This window comes from Pithys albifrons, chromosome Z, assembly GCF_047495875.1.
Source record: "Pithys albifrons albifrons isolate INPA30051 chromosome Z, PitAlb_v1, whole genome shotgun sequence".
Lineage (NCBI taxonomy): Eukaryota > Metazoa > Chordata > Aves > Passeriformes > Thamnophilidae > Pithys > Pithys albifrons.
The window spans coordinates 35,021,134-35,043,840 of NC_092497.1; the positions used below are offsets into that span (position 1 = coordinate 35,021,134).

General features: G+C 43.8%; 2 protein-coding genes across 5 annotated transcripts; both read right to left on the reverse strand.

Moving 5' to 3' along the window:
• Positions 1 to 3,030: 3,030 nt before the first annotated feature.
• On the reverse strand, positions 3,031 to 6,402 carry LSM5 (LSM5 homolog, U6 small nuclear RNA and mRNA degradation associated). Of its 4 annotated transcripts, none has more exons than XM_071581235.1 (5): positions 6,319 to 6,402; positions 5,747 to 5,842; positions 5,493 to 5,520; positions 4,812 to 4,884; positions 3,031 to 3,188 (listed from the first exon to the last, which is right to left on the reverse strand). In XM_071581235.1, exons 1-5 carry the CDS (start codon positions 6,362 to 6,364, stop codon positions 3,156 to 3,158), a joined length of 276 nt encoding a protein of 91 aa, XP_071437336.1. In that variant the 5' UTR covers positions 6,365 to 6,402; the 3' UTR covers positions 3,031 to 3,155. The 4 variants fall into 4 exon arrangements, with proteins under 4 accessions (XP_071437336.1, XP_071437338.1, XP_071437339.1 ...); XM_071581237.1 differs by having other exon boundaries at positions 6,255 to 6,339; XM_071581238.1 differs by lacking the exon at positions 6,319 to 6,402 and adding an exon at positions 6,080 to 6,109.
• Positions 6,403 to 11,763: 5,361 nt separating this feature from the next.
• On the reverse strand, positions 11,764 to 20,371 carry TMED7 (transmembrane p24 trafficking protein 7). Its single transcript, XM_071580725.1, has 3 exons — positions 20,000 to 20,371; positions 17,601 to 17,846; positions 11,764 to 14,630 (listed from the first exon to the last, which is right to left on the reverse strand). The coding sequence occupies exons 1-3, from the start codon at positions 20,342 to 20,344 to the stop codon at positions 14,394 to 14,396; spliced, it is 828 nt and encodes a 275-aa protein (XP_071436826.1). The 5' UTR covers positions 20,345 to 20,371; the 3' UTR covers positions 11,764 to 14,393.
• Between the last annotated feature and the right edge of the window lie 2,336 nt (positions 20,372 to 22,707).

Sequence of the window (22,707 nt, forward strand, 5' to 3'; positions counted from 1 at the left end):
GCAGGGGCTTCTGCCATGGCAATTTCCTCATCAAATGGAATGTCAGGGGAATGAAAGTCACAGTAGGACTTGCCAAAGCACTTTTCACTTAATGGATGCTGAGGGCCATTCTTTTTAATCAATCCTGAAAACCAAATGTGAGGATTCATTAAAAAAAGCAACCAAACAAACAAATACTAATGTTTACACATTTGAATTAGACTTTAAGAGGGTTACCTTTGGTTTTTTAGAACCTATTAATTGGAATGGAACTACAATACTTTGCAATTTTTCTATAGAACAGATTAATTTGTATAAAATACTTGATAAAAAGAAGAAAATGGCTAACAAACTGTATTCATGTATGAAGATTGCATTAGCCTGTTAAAGTGTGTATTTCTTCATAATGGATAAGCAGGTATATTTTTGTGTTTTCTTGTAATTGTTTCTTTTCCTATTAATGCAACAAATACTTCATTTGTAATGCTTATAATATTATGAGCTTCAAGGAAAAGGCTTCAAGAGTGATGTGTGAGCTCATTGAAAAAGGTTGTAAAATATGTATTACGTCCTTCATAAAATGGAGAGTTCTGCAACATAATGTACAAATGTATCAAAGGCCTCTGGAATAAAATGGCAGTTTGTGACTCCCTGATTTGTTTCTAACATTTTCATTAAGCAACCGTAGTGTCCTCATGAAAAAGACATCAAGCTGCAGAATCAGTTGGTGATTAATTCAAACCCATCCTTTCAGCAAAAAGCAGAAGTGTAGCACATAGCTAATGCATCACCAGTCAAAACAAAGATGAACTTTGATTCCCATTCATTATGGTAGTTTGAAAATGTTACAGCAAGCTCCTGAAGATATGTGCTGACACTTTATATGACTGCCTCGAGTTCAGATTAGTGGAATTGTAGTTTATTCTGCCTACATCGTGTCTGACTGTAGTTCAGTTAGCCAAAGTACTGTTACACCTGTAAAAGGCCAGATTATTAATGAGACTAGTAAATCGGAAATGGTGATATAAGCTCTGTAAGCACTGACTGTGTTAAGGAGTGCCAGTGATCTGGGACTGATGGGAGCCATTTCAGTCAAGTTATTGAAAAAACAGAGATTTATACCTGGACTGAACAGCAAGTACACTGAAATAGTAGTCAAAAAGTAACCTTCTTTACAGTAAGGTAGCCAGGCAGTGGAACTTAAGATCACTGCAACCAGTGCTGTCCTAATAGAGAAACGAAAACAAACAAGGCACAGAAAAGAACCACCACCACGTGTGTCATAAACTATGACATTTCTTTTAACCCCGTGACTACCCTGCTCCAAACTTTAAGCGTCATTAATTTTACCAACTTTTAAAAGCCTAAAGTTATTATTTTAAATTACTACTTGTAGTAGTACCCTAAGTAGCATTATGGAGAACACCAGTGTCCACAACTTCCACAGGACAGTGCAGTGTGAATGAGCACTTCATTTCTAAGGGAAGAACAAAAAGCACCAGCACTCACTTTTTGAAGTGACAAGCTTTTTACATTCATTTCCAAAGCAAGAGGCTACAGACACAATGAATGCAAAGCAAACCAGCCAGGATCTGGTCCTTCTCTCTCCCAAGCATGAAATCTCTCTTCAGTTTGTTTACAAAACACCAAGTGAAGTCAAAACTAAGTGCACACACTCGAACATATGCAGAATCTTACTTCAACAAAACCCAATGCCGTAGTGCTGAACTGGCCAGAAATCCTTCAAGTGCTATAATGAAAAGTGTCAACATACTTCTAGGAAAGAAAGTGTTTGAGGCAAATTCTGACAGAAGATGTTTCAATAAAATGTAAGTTCAAAAAATACATTTTTTAATACATGTTTTAAAAAGGGTGGAGAAAGAAATGGAGATATAAAAGTGTTCAGGGAGTAAACAGTATAGATTGTCACACACAACCTAAACGTTGCAATTTCAGTTGGTTTATTCAGAACACGTCAGCCAGAAGTCACACACTACCTGGGAAAGGGGAGGGACTCCCTCTCCCCTTTAATGGGCTACAGCTCACTGCTTTCTGTGGTCAGATCCAGTTAGCAGAAAGCAGCTTTTCTGTCAGATAAAGAAATGCAGAATGATCTACTACAGCACCTTCCTTGCAGTCTCTTTCTTACTCCTGAGCCCCCTTCTTCAACTCTTCTTTCTTCTGGTGATGGCAAGACAAAGCACATCCTGCCCATGCAAGCCCATGCTGTGCCCCTGCTTGACTGCAGTAAAAGCAGGCACCTGTGACTCCTCTCCAAAGACTTTTACATATGGAAGCCAGTTGAGAGGGGTACTACAGAAGAATAAGCTGCAGTGGCAGTATGGCATCACGACAAAAACAATTCCTTACTTAATAAAAATTGTCCTAAAAGAGTAGCTCACAATATCTGTCAAGTTTTTATTCCACAGGAGAACAGATGCAGCCAAAAAACCCCCATTTACTCTAAAATAAATGCTCTGAATTATGCAAGCAGGCACAGGCAGCTCCCAATTCAAGTATACACAGCACTGCTGAGTGGTGAAAGCCGAGTCACCACTGACATCAATGAGAAGTTTTCCCACTAGCCTTTACTGTTTTTACCTCCTGAACACAAAGTAGGTCTGGTCTGTCTGTTCTCACTTGCCAAATGCCATTACAGTGCCTTTACTATAACGAAGTATAACTACCAGGTAAAAAAAAATCCAAGAGATCAGAGCCTCAAGGCAGCAGAACCAAAGGCTGCTGGGCATCAAACTGATGTCCCCAGTTTGAAGGGCCTTCGAACTCTACAGCTGCTACCATATGGTTTCAAGTGACACAGTGTGACGCAACCTTTAAACAAGCTCAGTATCCGCCTGTGTGCCAAAGAACAGCAACCTTGTGGCTCATGACTTGTGTTATTACATAGACTTGGGCCAGAAACAAATACAACAGACGCAGAAAAACTGAAGACTGATGGCAACTAAAAGATATCTAACTGTAGTTTTTCTATTCCTTCAACTAACTATAAAGTTATCTAACCTGTGCACTTACATAACAGAACACAGTAACTAACAAAAAGAAAGCCTTTTATTCAAAACACACCTCTATCCCAGAATCTCAATTTAGATTTTTCAAACACAGATATAAAAAAAATATATGAATAACATGTCTTCATAGATGCCAACAACAACACTTTATACTTCAGGTCCTTCTCCTCCAGGAACCAGCTATAAAAGAATAAAACATTTTTGCATTAGTGCCATAGAGATGAGTTTTACAAAGCCATACATGACAGCTCTTGCTTTATAACACGCATTTTAGCAGATGGAGACTCCATGATACACCACAAAAGTGTTTTTCAGACTCAGTATTATCTTCCTGTCTCAACAGAGGAAGTCAGTTACTGCCAGAGACACACATACCAAAAAGGCTGCAGGGAGTAAGTCAGCAGAGCATTTCCTTGTGAAGGAAGCAAAGAACTGAACAATAGAAAAAGAAATACAAATGGAAATACATCCCTCATAATCAGCTGAGCATTTCTAGAGAAAGAGCTTCACTGTTTTGGGGACAAAAGTAAGAAAAAGTCTAAAGCATAGACTTCCTGATATGGGAAGTTACATCCCCAAAAGAGACCTGAGATCTAATGCAGAAATGTATCCGTGTCTTGCTGAAAATCTGCCTTCTAAGTATCAGCAGCTTCTGCTTCAGGAGCAGCACACCACCAGCTTCACTGGATGGTAGGAATTTCACCCCATACAAGAAGTCAGAACATGTGCTGTCCTGTAAGGATGCAGAACAATAACCAAAGCAGAAAAAGGCTTAGAAATTAAGTCAAGAACGGCACTTGCTCAGACACAGAGTGCAGAGGTGCAAGGTAGCTAAAAAACCAAAATGGAGGTAATTCCTCGTTCATATAGAACCAACTTAGACTAAAGTCTATCTTCCTCTTCCCATAAAATTAGGAATGCCCTTGTGTTGGAAGTCTAGGTGTCTAAAAAGTTGCAGAATTCAACTCAGGAACGCATCATCACATTTAATCAGTTTCAGTACTGCTCTACACATGTCAGCACATGATAAACTAAAAATCCTAGTGCTTCCGATTTCTTATAATCTAAGAGACCTGCAGATTTGTTTGGCAAAGCACACAAAGGTACATCTCTCAGGGCACCACGACTCAGTGAGCTTGTCAACATCCAAAGTGCTGCAAGCATGTGTGTACATTCCAGAGCAGACACAGGCCAAGACTTTGGAGTTAAAAGCACTCAGAAGAGCTGACCCATGACTACCTGAAAGGAGGCTGTAGCCAAGTGGCCTCTTCTCCCAGGCAACCATCAAAAGAAAAACAGGAAATGGCCTCAAGCTGTGCTGGGGAGACTCAGGCTGGACATCAGGAAGAATTTCTCCACTGAAAGATGAGTCAGGCATTGGAAATGGACTGCCCAGGGAAGTGGTGGAGACACTATTCCTTGAAGTGTTCAAGAAACAATTGGATGTGGCACTTAGTGCTATGGTTTAGTTGGCATCGTTGGTGATCTCCGCCTTAAGGATTCTGTGATTTTAACAAAGTCAGTGATTCCCTTGCACACATGAAGACCAGTAAAACATTCACAAAACCAGAATTAGAACCATGGTCTTTTCATTATGCTTCTGTAAACCACAACATATAACAAACAAGGCAGTAAGGTCTCTTTCCTAGTATCATTCATATACACAGATGCCCCAGAGGGTACCTGAAAATTCCTGATGTAATGGAACTGTCTGGAAAGCTCTGCTTAAAGTAGTCAAACTCAATTACTGATTTACACATACAGAGAATCAACACAGGCAGCCTTTGAACAATGATAACCTACCATTGTTATGTTATTTCCATTTAGCAGAATCTGGTCTAGCTTTGTGATTCTTCTGCCCTCAGGTGTAATCTCACTAAACGAAGATTAGAAACAGCAGGTGAAAACACAGAACCCGGGACAACAGCTCCAATTCTGACCACAGACTTAACAGAAATCTCTGCATTAAGGTGACCCTTGTTGGAAGTAACAAATAAATCAGCCACACTGCAGTGTGTTCTTGACAAATGGACCACTTTGGTAAAGAAAGCTACCTGGCACCTGAGAAGATATCTTCTACTCAGTACATGAAGATGCGTGCTCACACTCTAAAACACGGCAGTTTCTTGAATACCACATATCAACATGGCACAGCAAAGTAATAAATACTTAGGCTTAAGCTTGCTATCTTTTTAAGTCTTTGCCTAGGCTTTAAGGAAATGTAAAAGCAAACAAACAACTGTAAAGTTCAACACAATCAAAATTAAGACCACAAATCAGGAAACCCATTATAAAAGAAACCCCGAATATAAATCATGCAATAGGTACTCTATGACATGGCTGGATCACCCTGGTCTACAGTTTCAGTCCAAGGATATACTAGTCAGCTGACAAGTACTCCAGAAATGTAATATTTTGCTTACAGATCTTACACCATATTTGCCTCAGCGAAACAAACATTAAATAGCAACAATAATTACTTACAATTCTGTTACATCTTCCAACACCATATCTGAAAATGCAGTTTCAAGGAAAATAAGGCCCAGAATTTTGAATCAAAATATTTAACGCTATTTTCAGTTTATACCAGACTGTGATTTTACTTGAAAGTTGAAAATATTAGAATAATACAACTGATCTCTATAAAAATATTTCACCCACTGAACTCAAAACTCTCAGAAGCAAAAAACAGAGTGAAAGGACAAATCGACCAGCCTTAACCGCCCATTAAAGGATACTGACGAAGTCATCAAATCCTAGAAGTGTCCCGACAATTTCTTTGTCGCTTTTCATCACGATGTGGATGCGTGAACCTATGCACTTGTCCACAAGCTCTGTAAAGACACAAAAGAATGTACGTTCTACAAAGCATTCTCTTGTGCCTTTTGTGCTCATTTACAGACACAGACACATGTCCCACACATACCAACCCCCCATACCACCCCGACATCCATACTCACCTCCATGCCCACCACACACACCTCCTCCCTCAGCCCCACACCCCCGCCACACCCCACCCACACCCCACCACACCTCACACATCCCCCACACCCCCCTAGCCCCCTACACACCCACAGAGTCTCCACACACCGCACACACCCCCAGCGCCCCCACGCCCATCCTACTCCGCCCTCCCCACATCCTGCCGCGCCGAGCGGGACCCGCCGCCTGAGGTGTGGCGCCCCCTCCACCCCCCCCCCCCCCCCCCCCCCCCCCCCCCCCTTCCCGCTTCCCGCCAAGCGGCACCGCGGGGCCCTCTAGCGCCTCTTGTGCCCGGGCAGGGCCGCGGCCCGGCCGGACCCGCCGGTACCGAGCGGCAGGAGCTGGGACGGGTTGGACACCGCGCCAGCCGCCATGTCGGAGCCAGGCCTGACCAGTCGCTGCCGCCGCCCGAACGCGGGAAGGACCGCCCGCCCCCACCAGCCCGGCAGCCCCGGCGAGCGGATTGCAGAACCATCGCTCCGCGCCCCGCCTCGGCCTGTCCTGCCCCAAGTCGCGACACCCGCGTGTCGCCAGAGTCGCGCTGCGCTGTGCCTGCCTCCAGGGACGGTGTCTCCACAACATTGTGTGGGGAGCTCATTCAAAAGTCTAATCACCCTTTCTGTGCAGAAATGCTTCCCAATGTCCAGCCTATACCTGCCGTGGTGCAGCTGTGTCCTCTGGGCCCGTCGCTGGTTGCCTGGGAGAAGAGGCCAACCCCAACCTGGCTATGACCTCCTCTAACAAGGCTGTGGAGAGCAGTGAGGTCTCCCCTGAGCCTCGTCTCCAGGCTGAACACCCTCCTGCAGCTGCTCCTCACAGGACTTGTGATCTAGACCCTTCCCCAGTTTCACTGCCCTTCTTTGGACTCACTCCAGCATCTCGATGTCCTTCCTGAACTGAGAGGCCCAGAACTGGATCACAGGGCTCGAGCAGTGGTCGCACAAGTGCTGAGTACTGGGCGACACTCACTGCCCCGGTCCTGCTGGCCACACTATTTCAGTCCATTGAGTCACCAGAGGCAGATCTGCAGAGGAGTTTTGATCTTTGGTTACTTCATCCCACTGACATTCCCCACTGACTTCAGCTGTGCCCAGTGGCCACCAAGGGCAGGGACAGCTTCCTGGGCCTCCTGGGCGTGGGGACTGCTGCCTTGGGGCTGCTCATGGAGGGCTCTGGCTACCACCTGGCATCACAGGGAGCCTCCACCCCTGCTCAGAGAAGGGGATGCTCACTGTGTCTGTGGGCACTGGGATCATTGGCACTCAGCTTCTCTCCACCTGCTCCTATCCTGCTGGGCACAGGCACTGGCTGGCATCACAGGAACTGCACTGGGAATGAGCCACAAAGGCGATAGTATTCCTCTAGGAGCAGAAGAGCATGCAGGGGACATGGGGAGTACTCCACTGGCACTTTGGCAAGAAGTGAAGGAGGGCACTGACCACTAGCACTCCAGTAACACTGAATCCCATTGATGCTCCACATCCTAGCTCTCAAGATGCCTATTGCTTCTTGAAGGCAACCATTTCGACCCCCCTAGCTTCTTTCTTCAGGCTCCATGCATGGGTGTGCCAGAACCTGTAAGCTTTGCTCTAACATCGACATTTAATTTTGCATGTGGAAATCAACCGGCAGTAGGAGTCTAATTTGCTGCCCTTATTTATTGCAATCATTATTTTCACTTGGCTTCTGATATTTCTCAGGGGGCATTGAACCATAGGTACATGCACTTTTTTTAGATCATAGCAGTCTAAACTACATGCTCTTCTGTGCCTGTGTACTTTCCCACAGCTTCTACTTTGAATATTTCTCCATGAGTCTTTGAATTTTTAGGGCCAGAAGCCTAATTTCATTGAGATCGAAGTGCAGCCTTCTCCTCTATTCAGACTCCTCTTGTCCCAAAAGGCTTCCTAGACCTAAGTCCTTGTTCTCTGCTTCCCATTTGGGCACTGAGGCTCTGGATTTCTGTGTATCCCTAGCTCCTGCCAGTGATGAAATATGGCCTCATTTTCTTGTCTGTGAATTTTTTAATTCTGAAAGCTTTTGTTCTAAAGAAGAGCAAGCATAGTATGGTACTGAGGTCTTTAATGTCTTAGCTATCTTTGTGAGTGAGAGGGATAGCAGAATCAGTGAGCAGCTGACCATCTTAACTCAGTAGTTCAGGACAGCAAGGACACAGCTGCAGAGTCATTCTGGGTTTGTAACACTGACCGGTTTTATGTGAGGCAGAGTATTTCACAGGTTACAGCACCTTCTGGTTACCATTCTGTAGTCTTCACACTCCCTTCCTGTAGCACCCAATTGTGCTTCCAAGTTCCACCCACCCTTTAACACATGTTCCTTATTAAGTTCCCTTGGGGCAATTTTCATAGAATTCCTAACACAGATGTGCCTATGCATTAGAAAGAGTTGATTCTGGTGTGACTTTCAGCTGCTCTTTACAGACTATGCTGTGAACCTGTCCTGGGAGCAGTAGTGACCAAAGCCCACCTGCATCCCAGGAGAGGGAGCACCTCTTCATCATAAGGAGCAAGCTGGACACGCCTCTAGCCTCCCAAACCCAGCACATGGGCTCCTTTCTCTGCTCTCTCCTCCCTGCCTTCCTCCCTCCCTTCCCTTCCTCCCTTCTCTTCCTCCCTCCCTTCCTCCCTCCCCTCCCTCCCTCCCTCCCCTCCCTCCTTTCCTGCCCTTCCTTCCCTCCTTTCCTTCCCTCCTTTCTTTCCTTCCCTTTCCTCTCCTTCCCTTCCTCCCCTTCCTCTCCTTCCCTTCCTCCCCTTCCCTTCCTCTCCATCCCTTCCTCTCCGTCCCTTCCTCCCCTTCCTCTCCTTCCCTTCCTCCCCTTCCCTTCCTCTCCATCCCTTCCTCTCCGTCCCTTCCTCCCCTTCCTCTCCTTCCCTTCATCTCCTTCCCTCCCTCCCTCCCTCCCTCCCTCCCTCCCTCCCTCCCTCCCTCCCTCCCTCCCTTCCTTCCTTCCTTCCTTCCTTCCTTCCTTCCTTCCTTCCTTCCTTCCTTCCTTCCTTCCTTCCTTCCTTCCTTCCTTCCTTCCTTCCTTCCTTCCTTCCTTCCTTCCGCACCTTCCTTCCGCACCTTCCTTCCGCACCTTCCTTCCTTCCTTCCGCACCTTCCTTCCGCACCTTCCTTCCGCACCTTCCTTCCTTCCGCACCTTCCTTCCTTCCGCACCTTCCGCACCTTCCTTCCGCACCTTCCTTCCGCACCTTCCGCACCTTCCTTCCGCACCTTCTGCACCTTACCTCTGCACCTTCCCTCCCTCCACACCTTCCCACTGCCTAGAGGTGTTGCAAAGTCAAACCAGCTTATCCTTACATAAGATCTTAGCCTTATGGTATGTAACATGGACTTTCTAATTCAAATAGTTAATCTTTTGAGAGCTGCTACTGTCACAACCACAGTATTTCCTAAAATGAGTGGCCATTTCCCCTCATATCTCACAATAATTACTCAGTCAAAATCAGTAGCACTCTTGATAGGCACACAGCATAATTTTGCTGTTCTAGAACTTGATTCTGGAAGGGGAGGAATGTGAAAGACTTTGCATCCATCTCATTTAGGGCACTTGTTAAACTCTTGGTTTCATCTCACCCCTGGAAAACGGCTCCTCCACTGAGCTATATAGAATGAGTTTAATCTGGGGGTTTTTTAGTTACAAGAAATCAGGTGATGTTGCAAGACTTCAATCACTTCAAAAAACATGTCCATGGTCTCCCTGACAAACAGATTAGCAGTTGCCAGCTGTAAATGCAGAGAGTCGACCTCAGTGGCTGAAGAAAATAATTCAGTAATGAGGATTGCCAAGACTTAGTTCAAAATAATCATTGACATTAAATGATGCTTCCCTTACTGGTGTATGGGATTTAGTATGAGCATGGCTACTTCCTCTGGTGAGCCCAGTAAGGCAGAAAGCAAAGGCACAAAATGTTTGGACATCAAGAACAAGGATTAGGAGACACACTTCGATGACATTTGAGGGTCAATCCACACAAAAGCCTCTGAAGTCAGTAGCAACGACTCCAGAGTAGCATTAGACAGTGTTAATCTGAGTTCATGATTATATACAAGACGGCATTCCCTTAGAGATGCAGAATATAACCTGCAAAAACCCATACTGCTTGTGAAACTGAATCCATACCTCCATCATGAACTTTGCTCACAGACTGAACACAGAACATCTAGAGTAAGCTGGTGCAGTATACCACCACACTGACGTGTTACACCCCACTGAACTGCAGGGTCAGGCCATAAAAATTGCTTTCAGTGTCCAGGTTGTGGGGTCCCTGTTGCATTTGTGCCTTCACACAAGCTGGGAGTGTGGGAAATTGCTTAAATTTGTGGCTGTCTTGAGCACATTTCTACTTCCTTCTTGGTAAAAGCTTTCATCATCATCATACATGTCATCTGATTCACTGCCTCATCTTTTCACTTGGTCTAATTTTCTTTTTTGTAGGATTATCAGCTTTCAGTGAAAAAGCACTTCAGACAACTTAAGCTACTTTAAAATCCTGTGTGCCATGCACCCAAAAAAGGTCCCAGACAACTACCTGACCCTAACAATAACAAATCACTGAGAGAGAACTTACCCATACTTCGGGACAAAAACTTTTTTTAATCCAAGTACTGTATAATTGGTCTTGAAATTTTTTTAATATAGAGCAAGTGACATAGGAGACACATAAACAGGAAGAGTCATTTTGGAAGGTGCCCACACAAAACAATGATGCCTAACGTATCTGTTTTTTATAAACTTAACTAAGCAACACAATATACATTACCTCCAATCATGCATTTAGTTAATACATATTTGAAGTTTATATCTCATCATTGGACAACACTAATTGGACGCATCTTTCTAGCTCATCCCATAAATTTGTATCTATAGAATTAATGTAAACAGATGTAATAGGTCCCAAATAATTCTGGGCATCTGTAGTCACTCTGAATTCTACTCCAACAGGACCATATTTATGAGTCTTGCTGCCTACATTTCTAACGTGCTGAGCAAAGAGCCAGGAACCACACTACCTTGCTAAGCACATTTGATTATGAACAGCAGTGAACCTGTACACTTTGTGGTGTACAGCAATAGAAGTGACAATTGAATGTCAGGTGGTGTGAGAATTTACAGTATCTGGAATGGAGAAAGTCCTGTCAGAAATGGATTTGTGAAGAAAATGAAAAATCCACCTCTAATGCCTTAACGACTGATGTTTTTAATGTTGTTTCAATGTACAAAATTGGTTGTTTAAATGTCTTTTTGCAAAGTCACTGCTTCTGCTTCCCAGGGTACCTTGAGATAGGTGCTATCTCAGGTGTCTGGAGGGAAGTTGCAACATGCATGTGACCTGACCCCTTCCTACTGAATGTAAATCCCCACTGATTCCCACTGGCCCACAGCCAAACCCCCTCTTGTTTCTTATTGGTGGGTTTTGGATCCCTCCAAGGTCCATATAAACCCTGACCCTGCAGATATAAACTCACTCTCTCTCTCTCGTCCCTCTTCTGTGGTCTTTGTGTGGTCCTTTTCAGGCTCTCTGGGACCACGTGGTCAGGGGCAGCAGGGGAGCACATTTTCTCCAAGGCAATGGTCTAAGCCCCAGGACCAGGAGAACCCACCATACCATTGCAGATAGCAAACCACAAGAAGGTGGTGGATTAATGGTAACAGGTGAAAATACAAGTTGACTACTCAAATCATAATTCAAAACTTTCTTGATGAATAATGTTCCCCAATCCCACAGGCAAACAAACAATCAGGCCACATTCATATATTAATTTTTATTTTCCCACACAATATTCACAAGGTCTGTTTTTTGTCTTATTCAAACTAAAGTTTTTTTCCCACCCCCATACTAAAGAACTGACATTTGAGGACATGAAAAGAAGTCTTGTAAACAGAAAACATCCAACGCATAGCTGAAACCCAGAGCCATTAGCAATTAAAAACACAGTTATATCCCCTTTAATGCAGGTTACTTGTGTATCACACCATTAACCAAAGTGTTCATGTATTAAAAAGGTGCAGCTTTAACCAAAAGTCACAATGCACTTCCTCACCCACTGCGTGTTAGCATGTGTGTTTTATTATATCCTATTCAGTCAGTTACTTTAAAAACTATATACAACTACGTTTAAACGTGTATTTGTGCCATGTTTTTAACAACACAAAAATAAAGGCATTTTTAAGCTATTGCTGCATATTACGCAGCAGGATACCAGAACATTGGTTCAAACATCTAATTTCAATGCAGAAGTCAAGTCCACTAAACTTCTGCAGTGGGAGTAATATTGAGCTGGACAGTTCCAGTTCACACATTCAAACTTTTTGAGAGTTTTGTACCACTGTTTACCAATTTTGCCAGCACACAGAACAACTCAGTGGAAAAAAAAAAGCCAGCACATTTCAAGCTTTAAAACAAATGCTTTTGTTGTGGGTAAAACTACATAACTAATATTCAAACTCCAGAAGATAATAGTGAACACCATCAAAACTAAATAATGTTTTCATCTGAGTCTTGCACCCAAAGTGTCCCACTTCCTTCATTACTGTGTACAATCCAGAACAAGTAGTAGTGGACATCAGTTGCTGAAATACAGGAATAAAGCATTTAGGTATGATCAAGAATGTTGTGAACAGGCAGAGATTTGTATCACAAGACAAGAGCAGACTCTTCTGTTTTCTCATGTTAGTGAGTCTATTATTGGGAAACCAGCATTCCATAAAGGGACTGCAGTACTTAAAATTTAGTATAGGAGAGCAAAACTTTGTAAGTAATTCTGAATATTACATACATTAAGCTTTTTACTATCTCTGTCACCTTTAATCTTTGAGTTGTTTGTTTTCCTTCAGTTTCCAAAAGAGCATTCAGGTTTAGAACAGAGTAGGAGCACTTCTATTTTTTTTAGCCATGACAGGATTTTAAAATCAAGTAACCTTAGATCAATTCTTCAGACTGTTCAAGTGTCACCTGAACATGTAATTTCCTATTTCTGCTAGCAATAATACAGGCAGTTAATAAGGGTTTAGCACTCCTTCTCTGCTTGCTGAGAACTTGTTTAAGAATTATCTTTTGATTTATAAAGAAATACATGACAAATTTTTCAGTTTAGCTTAACTTGTGTGCATTTAAGAATTGATCAGTCTACTTATTCCTATAGAGCCATTTGAAGGAGTTTAGCCTTACTAAACTTACTTACCAGCTCAATTCAAACTACAGGTATGTACAGACATTTACTACCTCTCACAACCAAATAAAACAGGACTTTACAGCACATAAGCTACTGAAGACATGAGCAGTGGAAACAATGGAACTCTTAACTACACCAAAAAATAACCTGAAATATTTAAAACATTTCCTGACCATTAGCAAAAAAGAGTGGCATTTAGATGCACAAGACCATCATGTCTCAGTGCATCCCACAAAGGACAATTTACAGCACTTGTGCTATGCAGAATCAGTATCAAATTGCCCTCTTAAGAGGAAAACAGTTTAGTTAAAAGCTGTGAATGTGCCCAACACATAATACAACCTTGTCCAGTGCTCATGCTGTGCTGCTTAACAAATTACACTACTTCTAGTCTTAATCCAAAAAGCAGCAGCACCATGTAGGAGTACAGAAACTATAGTTTCAGTGAAAAAGTTGCAAAACTCGCTATTCTACTGCATGTTGTTTAAATAAACATGGGAATTTGGATTTTTTTAGTATATGGAAGTGCATTTCCTGAGTAGGCTCAGCTTAAAATTTCTTCAGTAAAACACTGTAAAAGAGAAAATGTATTTATTTTATTACAGAAGAAGGTATGTTTAAGCAATCACAATCAAGTATAAAACTGAGCAAATTCTGAAGGTGGAGACTTTCCAGGCTGATGAAGAATTTTCATTACGATGTACTGCCAGGCTTTTGACAATTTTATAAATAAGCAAGCAGTACCATTACATTAACATTTTTTAACAGCAAATCAAAACAGAGCACTACAGTTCATCACATTTTCTTTTTTTTAAATCCAAGACATACAGTCTGAAAATTAAAGCAAATTTTCACATATATCATCTCTCACACACTAAGTTATCTTAAAATGTTATACTGCAGATTGCGAATCTTACGGGTCAAAATCAAACTTGATCTGGATTAATATCAGTAGAAATAAAGAGGCTGGATATTGCCAGATATTTTAGTATAGGAATTAAAAACCATTGAAGTTCCAAAGTATCTTTAAAAATATTTTAAATCATGTGTCCCTTTTTGGGTCTGTTTGGGATTTTTAGGAGATGAGGGGTGTACACATTTGAATGTTGCATATATTCAGATCCTTCGCACCTACAACTACTTGGAGAACCATTAATCTTTAGAGATGAGTAACACACAACGACCTGAAGCATTACCAGTACTAGTTACGATCCAACACGGGTTGTTGTGGTTCTTTTATCCGAGAAGAAGCTTTTAAGCAGAAATACCTGCCCAATACTAACAACAAGAAGGATGATTGCTTCCCCTATTGACCAGTAGGCCACCCTTGTGTTTAAATCCTCTGCTCTGCTACGGCCCTGCGCCTCCCTCAAGCGGAAATGAGTCTGATAGTCGATGACAGACTTCAAAGCTTCATGAATTGAAACACAGGCAGACTCCATCTGGAGAAACAAATACACAACATGGAATTAAGAACCCTTCCAGTGGTTTTGTGCTTGATATTTAAAATTAGGAGTCATGTAATTTTGCAAGCTAAGGATTAACTCAGTCCAATGTCACACTGAATAGTGTAAATATAATAAAGTTTAACTTATATTGATCAAACCTTATATAAAGGAATGTGATATTGTTAAGTACATTGTTTAGTACATTGTTAAGTACAGAAGCAGGTAAGATTGCAGATCTAATAAAAAGCAACAGGGTCTGAGAATGGTGAAACAAATTTTAAATTCACACATATTTGGGTTCACAATAAACAACAGCAACATTTCTGAAATGTCAGTGATCCCTCAGCTGTTCATTCTACAGGAGAACAAGCAGTTGCTTGTAACATCAAGATGCACACAGTAAATATGAAATGCTTCTGTTTCACAAGTATGACATTCTTCATTGCTTAATTTTCACTAAAGTTGTATAATGTCTACTCTGTTGTCAGGAGACCATTCTCTTAATCATATATAGAAAAAGTGACTAGAGAGGGACAACTGTGACCTTACAGTGCCCCCAAATGCTCCATAACATACTAATACAAAAATACTTACCCACTTGCTCAACTCCATTGTAATTTTTCATTTAAAAAAAGTACTATCAGTTTTCCAAGCCCTAGATAATTTTTTATATAAACTTTCCATTTTCAGTTTATCTTTTTTAAAGTAAAAGTATTCTTTAAGAGATTAATCAATACATGATCAAAATCCTTTCTAGTCACAATTTAGGTTTTTGTTTTATGGCTTAAAGTAAGGAGGGCTCTGCAGTGGGATCTGGATAGACTTGAGAGATGGGCTGATTCCAATGGGATGAAGTTCAATAAGGCCAAGTGCCGGGTCCTGCACTTTGGCCACAACACCCCCATGCAGCGCTACAGGGTGGGCACAGAGTGGCTGGAGAGCAGCCAGGCAGAAAGGGACCTTGGAGTCCTAATTGACAGGAAGCTCAGCCTGAGCCAACAGTGTGCCCAGGTGGCCAAGAAGGCCAATGGGATCCTGTCCTGGATCAAAAATAGCATGGCCAGCAGGCCCAGGGCAGTGATCCTTCCCCTGTACTCTGCATTGGTGAGGCCACACCTTGAGTACTGTGTTCAGTTCTGGGCCCCTCAGTTCAGGAAAGATACTGAGGTGCTGGAGCGGGTCCAGAGAAGAACAACAAGGCTGGTGAAGGGACTGGAGCACAAGCCCTATGGGCAGAGGCTGAGGGAGCTGGGGTTGTTTAGTGTGGAGAAGAGGAGGCTCAGAGGTGACCTCATCACTGTCTAGAACTACCTGAAGGGAAGTTCTAGCCAGGTGGGGGCTGGTCTCTTCTCCCAGGCACTCAGCAATAGGACAAGGGGGCATGGGCTCAAGCTCTGCCAGGGGAAATTTAAGTTGGTGATCAGAAAAAAATTCTTTCCAGAGAGAGTAATCAGGCATTGGAATGGGCTGCCCAGAGAGGTGGTGGATTCACCATCCCTAGAGATTTTTAAACGCAGATTGGCCGTGGCACTGAGTGCCATGATCTAGTAAATGGACTGGAGTTGGACCAAGGGTAGGACTCGATAATCTCAGAGGTCTTTTCCAACCCAATCGATTCTATGATTCCATTTCTTAAAGATCAAATAGCACAAATTATTATAAAAGGAAACATTTAACACCCTTAAAGGACCACTCTCAGTCACTTATTTCCGTGTCTAACCATATTTTCAAGCTGATGACTTTCATGATACATGTCTAAACAAGTCTAAGATATTCCTCTCAACAAAATTCAGGAAAAGTTTTTCCAAACTAAGTTTTGCCATTGGTCTTACGAATGCTTTCTATCTGCACAAGGGATTTAAACACCAAAGTCCCTCTGGTTTGGGGGATTCACCTTTAACTGTCCCTGTGGAAGGCTGCCCAAATTTGGTCATGCTACAAGCCTGAAGGGAACTGCAAAACAAATCTTCTCACCAAACACAAGACATGGAAAGGAACAGTATCAAGAATCAGAATGCAGAATAAAGAAGTGCAGAAAAGTGACAAGCAAGAGGCAAGAGCTGCAGTTGAATTGAGAGCAAGTCATCTACTCGTTACAAACCTCAGTTACTTGCAGACTTCTGTGACATGAATTCAAATGAGATCGGGATTAGGGAAGAGGTATTTATACTGTTTAGTTTAGGCTAGCAAAATAACAACCACATCCAACATTCTTTCATGACTGCTTAAAGCAAGGTTTGGTCATGGTTATAATGTAAGGACACATGCAGGAATTCATTAAGAGTTCCAAACAAGTTCTGAGCTGAGGTATTTAGATTGTGTAAAGGTAGTTCTAAACTGTAAAATTCTGAGAATACAGTAACCATGATACTCTGACATTTTGTAATTTTATAAAGGTCATGTATCTAGAGCCCAGCTAAATACAGCTGACTTAACTAATTTGTTTATTTTGCTGGAATTTTCTTCTTCATTTTAAAAAGCGCAGTTACCTGAGTATTCCTCCCCAAAAAACTCTTACTATTTTAAATATAGAAACAATTCTCAGAGTTTCTCTGAAGTTTGGAAATTTTGGAAACCCTATTCCACCAATATGTAGTTTGTGAAATCCTTATTTCAAGAGGAAAAAACCATGGCATTAAAAGGAAGTTCCCTTAGAAAAATATCCAACCAACCAACAAAAAACAACACAAAAGAAAAACCCGAAATCCTAAACAAATAGTTGCCTTTTTGTTTGACCACTAAGTTATTGTCCTAATTTCCTCATAAGCATTTGGTGACTCCTCAGCTCTGTTCTGTGTTCTATGAATCTTATCTTTACATAGAAAACTCATTTGTAGTAATTTAGAATATTTTAAGAGCTCCAATCCATTTATTTCAAAAGTGATGTAAGTATCTAAAGCAGCTGAACTTGGAAAAAAAAATTACCTCCACCTAGAAATTTCTGCCAAACACAACACCATTTACCTGGGTAAGTGCAGTTACTCTGTTCTCACTAGGAAACAGTGGTGGATCTTCTCCAACCTGGAAATCAAAATACACAGTTTTATGTGTGAAAGTAGAGAACTCATTGCTGAAGCAGAATTTGTATGTTCCGTTTCTGGATGCAGTAAATGTGAAGCTATCATATTGTTTCTTCATCTCTTTGTACAATACAACGCCCTCGGGATCTTCCAGCCGACAGTCGACATCGTAATGACCTCCAGTGATCACCTGAAAACAAAATCAAGAAATTGGCTCTTTGGCAAAATCAACATTTATACATTTCTTCTAAGAAGTACGATGTATCAAGTGGCACTGCAAAGCTTTTTGCTTTGATAAGTGCTTTAAAATATGCATTAATTTGAAAATCTTTCAAAGCAAGTCTGCAAAATGACTTCCTACAGCTGACATACAGAAAATAATTTAAAATGCTTTAGGTTCAGCATATGTAATGTCAACTGTATTTTCAAACTGTTAGGAGAGCAACTTTAGTTACTGTGTTATAAATAGCAGAACAACAGCAAAGGCTACAGTAGATGAAACTCTGTAACATTACTGCAACAAGTCAACCATTTCATGTATAAACAAGTCCTCCACGGAATTGGTTCATCTGGCTGAGACTGCTAACACACAGCAAGGCATTTCCTTCCTGTGTGGCCAGAAGAGTATCTGCCCTACTGTGTATCAGATTCCTTAGGCTGCAGGAATGGCGTTCAGCCAGTAGAACAGGAATTTCATCTGTCCTGTCTTCCTGTCTGCTCCGACATTCTAAGGGACATGCTGCCCTCTCCTGCAGTAAGACACAGCAGCTCTTCCAGAAATCAGCATATTCAGATAACGCCTACAGCTTACTCAAAACTTAACTGTCCCAAGGGTTTTTTTGAGGTTTGCATTATGGTTGGGCTACAGCATATTGCTACCCGGATTCTACAAAAAGACAAAACTCGGTATTCTGATGACTCTTGCAGTAGCAGTTTTACACTTCATCCTTGCTGCAGTTTTTTTACTTTTAAGATAAATCATACTGGAAGAGGGAAAGATCTATATCTAAAGGCATGTTCCTTTTACATGTGTGCAGAAATCAATGAAATATTTTAGTACCTGTGTATATGTACTTCACTCCACATAGCATTGGTTAAACTCTCATCAGTTTACTGAGGTACCAGGTTATTAAAACCATGACATTAATGGTACAACTGAAATAACAGATTGGAGCAGAAGCTCCTACACAAAGGTGAAGTTTTACAAGTAATGCAGTTGGCAAGCAGTAACATAACTCTTCATTTCTGAAATACGATCTCCAACTTGACCAGGGTGTGAAAGCCATTCACATTCAGTTGGATCACCCTGAAAGGGTCAGTTTACAGTGGTGGTAAAGACTGGCCAGAGCTATAAACTTCCCCTTCCCTCAGAGCCTGCTTGTACCTCCTGTCAGTCCTTAAAACATACTACCAAAGGACACACAGCACTTTATTTGACCAGTGCCTGGTTAAATCCAGAATTTTCTTCTAGCAATGCTACTCCTGTTCTGGTCACCAACAAAAGTGGCAACAGTATCTCCCCAGAGATACCCACTTCAAAACTGCAGGGAAAGTACTGCACATAAAAGACTTCATGGAAGAAAGAGGCAGAGACAAGAAATATTTGGGCAGGGAAAAAACCACCCAAGAACTAGAAGACATAGGACACAGTAACAAGGACCAATATTTGGCAGCAACATTCCCCAAATATACTAGAGGTAGGACAGCAATGGAGAAAGAAAACAGGAAGAACTTCAACAAGAGAAGTCAGCCCATAAAATCATAAAGCCCTTTAAAAGCTCCCAAAGTTAACTGTGATTCCTGTCGTCAAGGACAACTTTTCTCTCATGCTGCTGCTGTACTTTCAGGGACTTCATCAGCTGAAGTGCCAGACTGAAAGGTTCCAACCCTGCTAATGCACTCAGAGGCACCACAACAGTGATGCTGTACTGCATCCTTGTCCCATCACCGTTTTACTGTTTAAATATAACCCTAGTCTGAACTGTACTCTGAAATACGAAGCATTAGATGTACTGCGCTCATCCCGTCGGTGCTTCGCAAACTACAAGGAAATTACTTTTGCGGCACCCTGTGGGTCAGGTGTGCTTTGGGCGTGCTCCGCGCTGCTGGGGCGGGACACGAGTGGCAGCGCCCGGGACACCACGGACACCGCCAGTTCTCAGGGCCAGCTCTGCGTGTCCTGCTTAGCCCTGCACTACACTGAGGCCTCCCTGCCGCTCCCGCAGTGTTCCCTAGCTGGGCTGGGATCTGCTCACTGCCTCTAAGCGTTCCCTGGCTGGCGGGAGCCGAGCGGCTGCCAGGGCCGGGCCGCGCCCAGCGGGGCGGCCCCTCCCGCCCGGGTACCTGGAACTCGAGCGTGCACTTGGTGCCCTGGGTGATCTCCTCGTAAAAGCACTGCTTGGCGTTGTCGGGTAGCTCGAAGGTGATCTCGGAGGCCCGAGCGGCGCAGGCCGCCAGCGCCGCCACCAGCAGCAAGGGCGGCAGCGGCCCCCGGGAGCCCCGCGGCGGCATCGCCCGGCACAGGAGAGGCGAGGAAGTCGCGGAGCTGTGAGGGGGCGGCTGGAGCTGCGAGGGCACCGGGGCTGCAGAGGCGCCGGGCGGGACGCGGCGTGGCCGAGAGGCCCGGGCGGGACGCACTGCTGTCACCCGGAAGCGCCCGCTCGGCCGCGCCGCCTTCTCGGAGCGCATCCGGGATGTGCAGACGTGTGTCCGGCGGGGAAGGGGCGCGGAAAAGGGCGGAGAAAGGGGCGGAGAAGGGGGGCGGAGAAGGGGCGGAGAAGGGGGGGCGGAGAAGGGGGGATGGAGAAGGGGGTGGAGAAGGGGGCGGAGAAGGGGGCGGAGAAAGGGGCGGAGAAGGGGGGGTGGAGAAGGGGGGTGGAGAAGGGGAGACGGAGAAGGGGCGGGGGAGGGGGGGCGGAGAAGGGGGGCGGAGAAGGGGCGGGGGAGGGGCGGGGAGGGGCGGGGAAGGGCCGGGAAAGGGGCGGGGGAGGCGCCGGGAAGAGGCCGCCGAAGGGGCGGGGAAGGGTCAGGCGCTGGCACGGCTCGGCCCCTCGGTGTCCCCACCCTGGCCCGCGCCGGCTGTCGCGGGCTCCTGTTGCCGAGCGCCGGCGAAAAGCGACCTGTGTGCCCTCCGAGGAGCGCAGTACACAGGGAGCGATCCGGAGAGTTGTGCTTCGCAGCGCCCGACACGTTCAGCGCTCAGAGAGGTACAGCGCCGATCAAAGTGCATACGCTGTCTGTTGCAGTGTCGGCTTTCGAGTTCTGCTACAGTGAAGAGAATTACAGAATCGTAGAACGTTAAGGGATTGTAATGGCCCTTAAAGATCACGTAGGTCCAACACCCCATGCCCAGGACAGGGACAGCACTCCCACACCAGGTCGCTCAAGGTCTTATCCCTGCCTGGCTTGGGGCTTGAGGCTTGGGGCATCCATGGCCTCCCTGCGCAACCTGTTCCCTGTCTCACCACTCTCACAGTAAAAAATTTATTCCTCATATCTAACCTAAATTTCCCCTCTTTCTATTTGTTCCCTTTAATCCTTGTCCTATCCCTACAGTTCCTGAGGAAGAGTGCCGCTCCACCTTCCCTGGAGGCCTCCTTCAGATACTGGAAGGTTGCTGTGAGGTCTCCACACAACCTTCCCTTCTCTAGACTGAACAGCCTCACCTGTTTCAGCCTTTCTCAGTTAGTTTTACAGATTCAAAACAAGAAATCAAAGATAATCTATGTCCTTACTATATTAATGTTAAATTCTGTGGCAAATTAGGTGGAGTAGGAGAAAGAAAACTCAGGTCCATTCTCCCAAGCAGGAGCATGAGCTTGTAATGGGCTAGGGCTAATGCCCCATTTAGCTGCCCTGGAAGAGAGGCAGAACTTGCACACAGTGCCTACTGCCAAAAGAGATGCCACACTGGGACGCTGCTTGGCAGTTTTCTAATGTTGAAGAGAGGAGTCCTCTGCTAGCTTGTCAAACCTGTGATTTTCATCCTCAGCACTGCACAAGAAACCTGGACATCGGTTTGAGGACTGTGGATTTCACAGGACAGAGGCACGTAAAATTCATATGTTGAAGACCCTGATAGATTTGCAAGTGTGGAATAAAGTGAGATGGCAGATGCTTAACCAAGTGAGACAGACATTATCCATCTCCAATTAATACTCACATATTTGCTGTTTTTGTTTAAACACACAGTTTTATTTCAGGTTGCATTTCAGTGTTGGCTGAGAGCTGAGACAGCTCAAAAGCAGGGTTTATATCTGGGTCATAGGATGCAGCTCCAGCTGTTTTACTTAAATCAGTGACTACAAGCTCATAGGACCTGTGTCACCTAATCACCTTCTTGATGTGGCAAGAAATACACATTTCAGAAGGACTCGCTCTGTGACTTTTGACTGCAACTGAAGTGATCCTGTACAGATCCCAGTTTTCTATTTCATTCTTTCCAGCTGTTTTGTTAAAGCCTCTCTAAATGGGCAAAATGAAGCTTACCTAAGAAGTTACAATTGGAAATCTGTTACCAAATAAACAAACAACAAAACAAAAGGGGAAAGATGCAGAGCAGGCAAGAAAGGTGTCTGATGACACCTGCAAAACAAGCAAAAACCCAGAAGGTGTCCCAACCCCCAAAATAAGTCAGCAAGAACTAATGGGATCACTTCCTTCTTTTTTTGGACTGGGGTCAGAGAGTATACAGCACTGAGTGAAGAAGGGAAACTGCCTGCAAGAATCTCTCAAGTGTGGTCACACTGACCCTGGTGACCAGGGACCACGAAAGAGTGGAGCCATTGGCAGAAACTGCACAGCATGAGCTCTGCTGTGTTGTGTACTTGCTACTCTTCTGGGATAGACTGGCTAAAGACTAATGGCTTTGTATATATAGTGATCGTGATAGTAATTGAGAACTAGCTATTAACAACATGAACTGCTTATGAACTTTGGTACTTCTTTTGCAGCTTGAAAGTGGCTTGATTTGTTCATTTCTTACACACTCGAGTCACAGCAATATCCAATTCCCTAAACAGTACATGGCCCCGTATCTTAATTTGTAGCAC